Source organism: Ailuropoda melanoleuca, chromosome 6, assembly GCF_002007445.2.
Source record: "Ailuropoda melanoleuca isolate Jingjing chromosome 6, ASM200744v2, whole genome shotgun sequence".
Taxonomy (NCBI): domain Eukaryota; kingdom Metazoa; phylum Chordata; class Mammalia; order Carnivora; family Ursidae; genus Ailuropoda; species Ailuropoda melanoleuca.
The window spans coordinates 52,722,309-52,732,820 of record NC_048223.1 but is presented as its reverse complement, the minus strand read 5'-3'; the positions used below and the strand labels follow the sequence as shown (position 1 = coordinate 52,732,820).

General features: G+C 41.9%; 1 protein-coding gene across 5 annotated transcripts in view; it reads left to right on the top strand.

Annotated features, from left to right (window-relative positions):
- The window catches only part of ANKRD22 (ankyrin repeat domain 22), a 57,962-nt gene that overhangs the window by 30,221 nt on the left and 17,229 nt on the right, over positions 1-10,512 (top strand). For 2 of the 5 annotated variants that reach the window (XM_011218624.3, XM_034662400.1), the window contains one exon: positions 2,937-3,138. In XM_011218624.3, coding sequence (XP_011216926.1) covers positions 3,118-3,138 — 21 coding nt within the window. In that variant the 5' untranslated portion in view covers positions 2,937-3,117. Of the gene's footprint in view, positions 1-247; positions 1,539-2,936; positions 3,139-8,398; positions 8,557-10,512 lie in introns of those variants that run through there. The other 3 variants (XM_019794273.2, XM_034662399.1, XM_034662398.1) reach the window with 3 other exon arrangements.

Sequence of the window (10,512 nt, the reverse complement as noted above, 5' to 3'; positions counted from 1 at the left end):
TTATTTATTTATTTATTTATTTATTATTTGCGAGGGGGAGAGAGAGAGCAAGAGTGCAAGAACACGTGGGGGTGGGAGGTGTGCAGGGAGAAGCAGACTTCCCGCTGAGCAGGGAGCCAGACTCAGGGCTGGATTCCAGGGCCCTGGGATCATGACCTGAGCTGAAGGCAGAAGCTTCCACGACTGCGACCNGCCAGACTCAGGGCTGGATTCCAGGGCCCTGGGATCATGACCTGAGCTGAAGGCAGAAGCTTCCACGACTGCGACCCTGCCCCCCAGATGCCTGTTTAATTTTCAGTTAAACAACATAATTGCTTAATAGAAGCATTCCCCCTGCGGTATTTCAGAAATTTATCTAAAATTCAAATTTAACTAAACATTTGTATTTTTATTTGCTAAACATGGCAGCCCTACCCGGGGGCAAATCACTGGCCTGCAGTGTTTTTAACCAATTGCAATGAGTCAATTGCTTTTTTATTGGTTTATTTTTCAGAGTGAACCCCACACCGAACAGTTCCTCTTCTATAATTATAATGAGTATTGTGCCTTTAGAAACAGATTGTAGGGGAGGAACAAGAATCTTTTCTCTACCCTTCTAGGTTCTGTGGCTGAGAATCCCCTGTCATAAAAGACAGATTAACAAGAGAAAAACCAACCGAAGTTTAATAATGTGTGTACCTCATGTGTACCCACAGGAGATCCAGGAAAACTGAGTAAAACCCCTTGATAGAGTCCAAACCAACACCTTAAATATCATCTCCAGCTGAAGAGAAAGGAAGATGTTGGGGGAGGGGCAGTTATGGAGATGCTACCAGGAAAAGCACAGTAAATGGCGTCAATTGTCCTGCAGATTTAAGTCCTTGCCTTCTCCGTTAATTGGAGAATTAATCTCCAATGCAGATTTAGAGTCAGCCTCTCCTTCCTGGGGGAGACACCTTTATAAATGGGAAATTTCTTTTATATATGTAAATGTCCTTTACAAAAAGGTAACTTGTGCTCTGTTGTCAGAGATTCTCTTGTGTGTCTGAAGGTTTTCAAAAACAACCACATCAAAACAATCCTTATGTCAGAGAGGCATATTTTAGGGTGGTGTATTTTGCTACCCCTCAAGACGAAGTCAAGGGAGAGATGCAGAATCCAATTAGGTGAGTTTCGGTCCTGACAGGAAGTTAAAGAATCCTCTGGAGGTCAGTCAGGGAGGAAGGAGCTTGGAGAAGGAAGCTGGCAACAGCCTTAGCAGAGAGGTAGGGAGAGTGAGGAGCTCTGGCCACACCAATTAGTTAAAAGAGGTTGCAAAAGAAGCTAGAAGGGGTTACAGAGGTCTTGCATAAGAGCGTGAAGTACCCAAGGGAAAAACCATTAATGTTTACGTCAGGGAAAGACACTTCAATGTCTTAAGCGTTTTAAGACATGCAAAATCAAAACAAGCCAAAAGGAAAGTCAGCTGCAACTGGTGGGTTCTGCAGACTTCCATCTTCCACAGGAGAGTTAGTTAACTCTTAAACTCCAGGGAGGTTGGTCCGAAAGCCAAGTGCAAGGTAAAGTATGTGATCCTTGTTATAAAACTTATGAAAATAGCTCATTATGTCCATCAGTGGAGTAGGAAGAAGCTCCCTGAATATACGTAGGCTCAGGTCTTGGATCCTGGCCCCTCCTTCTTGGCCACCCAAGAGCCTTCAGTGAGTGGAAGAATCACATCAGTTTGCTTGGGATGGTTGAAACTGGTTCTTTTATGGGTGTGTATGGATTTTCTAATTCTGGGAAATTCCCACACTTTGCTATGATTGTGTTCAGGGGCAGCGTGTGAATGGTTGGGTTTATATTTATTATATGAAGTATTTAGAGTGTTGAAGAGATTTGGTATATTACCATGTTTGACCAAGTGGCCTGGTGATTCCACTTAAAATATGTAATGGGGCAACTGATTTCAGACTTACAGTGTTAAAACTGAATATTATAAAATAATCTGGCTGAATTTATAAGCTGTATTAGAATTTTTAAGACACCTTAATATTTATTATGCTAATATGTTTATTAGATTTACAAGACCATTTAGCTGGAAAATATTACTTGTTAGGTTCCAAATTGAAGTGCTTATTAAAGAAAATGAAATATAGTAATACTATAAGTGTAACTTAAACGTTTAAAGATAATTTAATTGACTAGGATGTAAATGGGACTGATTCTTCAAAAATTTTAGTTTTTTCGGTTTGAATTGCTCAAGCTTTATTCGAAATGCCCTTGGAAGTGAACACATTTATGTATCTACAATAATATAGCTTTAAAACTTCATCTATTACTTAATTTATTACTTTAATTTGTTTCTATTGATTAGGACCATCAAGGAAAAACAAATAACTTTATCCAAGCTTAAAGATAGCAAATAATCCATAGTGACAGTTTTGAAGATTCTTTTTTTTTCCCCCCTCTTTTCTTTTGAGGAGGGTGGGGAGACAGAGGGAAAGTGAGAGGGAAACGATCTTGAGCAGACTCTGTGCTGAGTGTGGAGCCCGACGGTGGGCTCAGGACCCTGAGATCATGCCCTGAGCCTTAATCAGGAGTGGGCCGCTTAACTGACTGAGCCGCTCAGGCGCCCCTTGTGGATTATTTTTCATGAAAGTCAAGCCCGTGGCAGATACACATGGTTCTAACAAGTGAGTTTGCTCATCCCTAGCCTTTCTCAATAGCCACTGAAATCCAGATTTCAATTAGGAAATGCCTTAAATACAGTCCCCTATTTTGAACCCGGAGTCCTTCCTGCAAGGCTGAGAACTTCCCTTTCCCCTTGACTTTGCTCCCTTCTTTCCACATGTCACTACTGGCAGAGGGAATGTGACTCAGAAACCGGTTCCTCGGGGTTGTAACATTAGATGACGCGCACTGGGGTCATTAGGCTGTAAACCAATGCCTGTGTCTCATTGGGCTGGGTTCTCTAGAAGGTGTGTTGCTGCCTGTGCTGTTGGAAGAGCATTCCACAAGCCTGGGAAGAAAGGACGAGCCCCCCGCCTCAGCTTCTAGGGACTTTTCTCTTGGCTGGGAAGGATTTTATGTTAAACAGAAATACTTCCAGAAGATTCAAGAAGTGGTAAAGGTGACGCAAATCTGCGAAGGACCAGCATGGGGATCCTATACTCTGAGGTATGTGCCCATTCTGGAAGTAAGATTCCAAAGGTGTTGAAAATTGCTCTTGCTTCTCAGATGTAATTTCCTGTTCCTGTTAAAGTGTGTCCTTTTCTTGTTTAGCTTTCCGTGAGAGTGTTAAGCAAAACAAAGTGCTGTGTATTAATCTTTTTGATATATTTAATATTTTAAGGCAAATTATTTTGCAATTCTAAAACTCTACCTTCATCAACGTAGAGAGCAATACGATATATATGTCACGATGTCCAGATGTTTGTGGGGGTAATTTGGATCTTGCAGGAGCTTATGAAAACGGAATTAATGGAGTCATGTTTTCTGATGTCAAGCTTTCAGAGGAAAAGTGAAAATTGTACCCAACTGGATTCTCTAAACATACAAAAGTAGACTGGCTCTTTAATGGAAACACACAGACAGAGCGACACCTTTCAGCTTGGTATTTGAAAGGAAATTCACTACCAGCAATAATAAATAAAGATGATCCCTGTACAGAAGAGGGATAAATGCAGAATATGTTTTTGATACTTTGAGTTTTTTCTTTTCACATCTGATGAATACAAAAAATGTTTTCCCCTGTATTGAAAGTAACCTATTAGAATCAAATAAATTTGTAATAATGTTTCAAAGGAGTACAAGTAACGTATACACAGGAGTATAAGAGGTGTAACGATGTTATTAATCACAATTTACTCCCTTTCCTCTCTAACACAATTAACCGGTTATTCTGCATTTCATTACAAATGCTCAACAGAACCTCCTTGGGTGGTTCTTCTCCTCATATTTTAATACGAATATTTTAATATAAAATGCAGTTTCTCTTTATTTGCAATTATTTCTAATGCCTGTTGTGTGTTTGTGTGTGTGTGTGTCTTTCTATAGTCAATGTACTCTTTGATTAGTTTAAAATCCTAGCTATGTCTCGCTCAGTGACGTCAGTTTGGTGAGAGATCATATATAGGAAACTGACAATACACACAGTATTCTAAAATGCTACTGCTCTGGTGTTTCTCAAACTTTAGATTGTCCGAGTTTGAGGAACCTAAAAGACAGAACTTGTTTAATGCAAAGTCAAGAACTGCCAGCCCAGCCAGTCCGTTTCACTCAGTCTGTGGTGGGGTCGAGAAACTTAGCTTTTAGGGGAGCGTCCCAGGTGATTCTCCCATGGGTGATCAGTTTACCCCCCATGGGAGAGAAACACTGCTCTAAGGCGAGGGCTTTTCAAATTTTAATGTGAGTACAGATCACCTACTCTCTGGTTCAACCGCAGATTTTTATTCTGTAGGTCTTGGGGGCTGAAGATTTTGCATTTCCACTTCCTGATGCTAATGTTGTTGGTCCACGGACCGCACTTTGAATAGCCGGGTTGCAATCCAGGTCCTGAGAATAATTATGTAAAAAAAAAAGAAAAAAAAAGAAAAGTCTCTGCCTGCGCAGTGCACCTGTTTGTTGATTGGGTGTTGGTTTGGCAAGTAGTTGAGTCAAGTCAACGCGAGGTAAGATATGTTGAATTGTTTTTAAGTATTGTTGGGGAAAAGAAAAGTTTCCTCTACTCTTCCAGAATTTCTTCTGGCTTGTCTAAGAACTACATTGACCTGAGACAGATTAACAGGAGAAAATCAAATTTAATTGTGTACGTAGGGGAACCGTCGGAACATGAGAGTTCAAAGACAGAAACGTAAAATGAGGTGCATATGCCATCCTCAGGGAAGGCACAGAACAGGAGCTCAGGATTCAACAGAGAGGAGGCCAATTCACAGGCAAAAAGAAGAGCAGATGTTTGACAATGAGATGTATGCCCTGCTCTACACGGGGTCACTCAGATAAAATTTATCTCTGGTAGAAACTCTCATTCTGGGAGAGACCCCTGATTTAACTCCTTCTCGATAGTTCAGGGAAGGGAAGAGTTTCTCTTGAGCCTGCTGGATCTTGATTGCCTCTAGCTCAAAAGAGTTCACGTGCCAAAGTGACATATTTTGGGGAGACTTACTCTGAACCCCTTCAGTATCAATGAGAATATCCCCAGAAGTGGAATCAATGTTTCACTTTTCAAATATATGGAGGACAAAGCAACTTGGAATTTAATCTCATATTTAAAAACAAATTCAACAACCACACATATGCAAACACACATGCATACACACACCCCTAAAAGCCCCTAACACACCTAGAAGCTCACAGGTAATTATTGAAAGCCCATAATTAATATTCAACCAAAGGTAGCCTAAGGTAGTGTTGAAATAGATGTTTTGGCTATGCCACTCCTTATCACAAGTGGAAGTGGATTCTAGGCCCTTCCACCTGATTGTGCACACTTGCCCAGTAACTCTAGTGCCAGCGATGTGAAACACATGAGCCCCTGGGAAGTCCGCCATTTCCAGAAAGAAGATAGTTATATACCATTTTGGCAAATAGTTTCTCAACTTGCAGAATTCCCCATTGATATCACCTTTTTTTTTTCCTTAAGGTAAAAGTAGCCACCATGGAGGATAGTAAAGGCATTGGTAAGACTAGCCTGGTGGCAGGTTTGTTTCAGGAGTAAGCGCTAAATCTTCCCCAGCGTCAGCTGTGTCGAGGATGCTGTCAGTGGAATGGAGGTGTTTACTCTGCCGTCTTGTTACCCCCCAGCGGCTGATCCCGGGAGATACTCAGCTAGTCTGTGGGAGCTCTCACTGAGCTCTGCTGCAAGGACTCTGGTTTGTGTGCTGGCTTTAGACACGTCACATTTTTGGTTGAGAGAGTGATGGTGCCCAGGGCAATGGGTTCTAGAGCTGCACCAATTCTGCCCAAGTTTTGAAGGTACTCAATATCCCCAGATACCACCTTCTTGATACCTTGCCTAACACTGTTGTTCCATGCCGAGGACTGGGATAATCTGGTTTGAGCAATGGATGTTAGTGCTGAAGAGAAGTGGGTCCTTTCAGATCAGAAAAAAAAGCTTAGCTTGCTTGCTGCAACTGTAGCTGCGTGTGGGAGTTACCTGTGAATGGGGGAAAAAAAAGAAGAAAAAAGCTTAGTCTTACCCTCTGGTGTCCTGATGCAGAAGGTCTGGGGTGGACCTTCTGTGAGATTCTCCCTTCTCTGATTTTATAGAAGTTGAGCCGCTCTGGAGTAAGTCTCTCTTCTGCCCTCCGCCAACGGCTCTGTGTTGCCTAAGTATAAAGAACAGGAACCACTAAATTAAGAACAGGCAAGAGCCAGCCAGTCCTGCCCCATTTCTTGGTCCTAGACTGCCTCAAAGTACCTTTTAAAATGTTTAATTCCAGTATAGTTAACGTACAATGTTATATTAGCTTCTGGTGTACAATATAGTGATTTGACAATTCTCTACATTATTCAATGCTCATCACGATAAGTGTGCTCTTCATCAAGACACGTATTTAAAAAAAAAAAAAACTTTCAGTGAAGTTCAACTTCCCACTTTGAGTGTGGGAAGCTCTTCTAGATTGGGTATGTAGGCTTGTCATTTTTTCCTTAGAGCTGTAGGGGAGGGAAAAATTCTTTGTCCCTCTATTCCTCTTGGGTTGATTGGCTGGGGCCCTGAAAATTTGACTGATAACTGAAATATTAACAAAAGAAAAAGAAAACAGAAACAGAAGTTTCTTTTTCTTATCAGCATGGGCATCATGCATATGCATGGGAATACCCAGTGATGAGTAACTCACAGGGGTGGTTAGAACTCGGGGTCTTAAAGCATCTCAACAAAAGGACCACACATTTTCAGAGAAGTGATCAGACACACGAGAAGGACTTTGAGTTTCTAGGGTGGCAAACTGTGGAAGACAAATATGTGGTGGCGCTAATGGAAGACGAAGGCTACAATTCCTTCAGTGACTTCTCTGGGCTGACAAGGGTGACTTTTGTCCTTCCTGGCAGAGAGGGGAGAGGAATCCCCTTCACAAATTTATGTCATGCTTTTAGCTAAATAGGAGGAAGGCAGAGCACTTTCCTTGTATCTGCTTCTTCTCAGTTGACTTCAGCTCAAAATAATTATTATGCCAGAGGTATATTTTGTATATACATATAGTATATACTTACATACAGGTGTATATTCTGTATATACATATACATATATATGTGTTCTCTCTCTATCTTTCTCTATATATATATAGAAAGAGAGAGAGGAATAATTGACCTAACATCATTTAGTTTCAAATGTATAGCACAATGACTCCATATTTGTCTGCACTGCAAAGTGATCACCACAGGAAGTTCAGCTAATATCCACTGCCACAGATAGTTACACATTTTTTTCTTGTGATGAGAACTTTCAAGATCTACTCTCTTAGCTACTTCCAAATACACCGTACAGTTTTAAGTCTAGTCACCATGCTGTGCATTACCTCCCCGTGATTTGTTCATTTTAAACTGGAAATTCGTAACTTTTGACTCCTTTCACCAATTTAGCACATTCCATCTCCCCACCACCACCCCAGGCAATGGCCAATCTATTCTCATGCACTGGATTTTTTGTTTGTGTTATTTTTATTTTGCTGCTTTTGACTTTGTTTAGATTCCACATATGAGTGAGATCGTATATCCACCGTTCTGTGTCAGACTTATTTCGGTTATCATAATGCCCTCAAGGTCCATCCATGTTGCAAACGACAAGGTTTCATTCTTTTTTTATGGCTGAAAAATATTCCATTGTGTGTGTATGCCACACCTTCATCCATTCGTCCATCAGTTGGCATTTAGGATGTTTCCAATATACTTTTAAGAAAGGAGGAGAGCATGAGGAAGCATTCCCAGGTTTGTCCTAACAGCTGCAACAGAGGATGTGTTTAGAGCTCAGTAAGAGAACCTAGATTGGAATAATTACACCCTGCTAGGGAAGGTGGGCTCTTAAACAGGGCTGACTCATGTAAGCCCTTATCAAACATACTTGTTCACACTATTTACAATCACAGCAAACATTTAATTAGGGCTTGTTATTTATGTGGTCATGTTCTAAGCACTTCGTGTGTATGAACTGATTTAATACTTACAGCAATCATGTAAGAGAATCACTATTATTATCTTTATTTTACAAATGAACAAACTGAGGCAAAGAGAGTTAAAGTGACTTGCCCGGAGTTATGCAGCTGAAAGTACTTCCTGGCTAGCAACGAGGGGCTGCAAGAGCAGACTTGTGTTTGTCTACTCGAGGAAATTACGCTTACGCCACTGAGGAGCAGGCCAAAGTTCTTGGTCTACTTGATTTCTCAATAGGGACACCATCCTCCATGAATGAGTTGGTCTTAACCACCCTGCTTTCTGCCAGTGCTCTTCCCCACTAGGTTACGCTGTTGCCTGTTTCTCAGAGGGAAAAGAGGAGGGAACACTGAATCCAGGTTCCAGAGAGCTACCTTCTACTCCTGCCCTGCAAAGTACTACAGAAATTGGAAAGAAGGAAAATGTGTAAGAACTCAACTCAAAGAGGTCAGGAATTCATGCTTAAGAGAGCTGTGGAATCTTCTGTAGACTCTTGACACTATCAGCTTGGGAAAAGGCTTGAAAGAAATATCTTGAAAATCATATCAGCATGGTATATCCCTTTAAACCTGGGAAGGTCTAACGATAAGCTGATCTATGAGCAGAGGAACACACACACACACATACACACACATACACACACACACACACACACACACACCACCACCACCACCACCACCACCACCGTTAACATCAATCTTTTGGGCACGAGCCTATTTGTCAGCCAGCCACCTGACAAAGAGGAGAAAGATTGTATTGAAGTATCATGTCCACAGAGAGCAATGCAGGTCAAACAGGGCTTTGGGGGAGAGCTGGTAGAGTTGAGAGGGAGAACCCAGGGAGACAGGAAGAGAGTTGTGGGCAATGGGAAGCCATTGGACTGAAAGTCAAGAAAACGTAGAATTTAATACTGACCATACTGGGAACCCTGTGGGACTTTTATCTATAAAAGGAGAGCAGGGTGAGATCAGGTTTAGCATGGTGTCATTCCGTGATATGAGAAAAGGAAAGGTAGGAACAAAATGGAAACAAAATAGCTCCTTCACAGTCTTACCAGCTCTCTCTACTTTGTGTGTTGAACCCCTAGTATTGGCACTGTGTATTCAAAAAAAAGCACTACTCTAATTGGTTTCTTAATTCTTTCCTTATACAAGTGTTTTTATAAACAACAATGTACTAAGTCACATTTCTAAAAGGAAATGATAACTTGAATGTAGGAACAGAAACCAGGACCAAAAACTTGTAAATATTTCTTCATTCATTGACTCATCCATTTATTGAATCAACAATATTTGTTGATCACACACTACATTCCAGGCACATGCTGGCTCCTGGTAGGTGGTGATAAGTAAGGAAAAGTGGACCCTGACCTCTTGGAGCTACCAGTTTAAAAAAATGAATAGACACATGAACAAAAGAAGTATAAATAATGAAAAGTGACATCGAGGAAGCATCAGGATGAAGAGAGTATATAAAGGGGGGAGGGGGTGCACGTATGGTCTTTGACCTGAAGGGCTCCTCTTAGGTAGTGATAATGAAACAGCTCTGAGGAATAAACACCAGTCTTGGGAAGCTCGGGGAGAGAATCCCAGACAGAGGGGACGGATGTGTGGAGTATTGGAAGCATGGACAGTTGAGCCTATTGGAATGACGGACGGAGTGGTGTGACTGAAGGTGTGCTGGTGACAGCAGCTCGTCCAGGTGCAGGCAACAAGGTGCAGAACAAGGTGCACTGTCTGTACAGAATTGAGAGGCTCATAAAGCTGACTAAAGGTTTTTCTGCTTCTTAGTATCACCCAGGCTCTAGTAATTCTAGCTTGGTCCTCCTCACCCTTGGGTAGCCATTGTTTGATGGAAGGTCTGGGCGTCCAGGAGGCTGTGAGGGTGATGTTCCTGCCTCCTTCGGGCTCTGCACTCACCTGTTTGGTGGTCTCCGGTGCCAGGGAGGTGTCTGGGTTTCTGATCTGCTCCATCCTGGCAGCTAGAACACACCCTTTCTCCTCCTCATGAGGGAAAGGTTTTCTTGCTCTCTCCTGGTCGCCATCACTGACCTCAGGGCTTCTAGGGTCTGAAGTCAGCAGTGAGCCTCCTCTGACCTCCCGGCGGTGCAGGCAACAAACTCTCAAGCAGGCCTTGTAGGAGAAAGAACACAAACCAGGGGACCGTGTGCTCTGCTTCCATCTCTCCTCATTGCTACTATCCCTCACGATCCAACCACTTCTGAAACCTTCCTTCACGTTCTACAAAGGCTAAATGGGCCTAAGACAATCTTTAGGGAAAAAAAATCCTCGTGCCTTTTAATTGACCTGGAAGAAAGAAGTTACTAAGAAATTTCCAAATCCCAGTATATGACAAAATGAATCATCAGAAAGAACAGCCTGCGATTAATTGTACAAAGAAAAT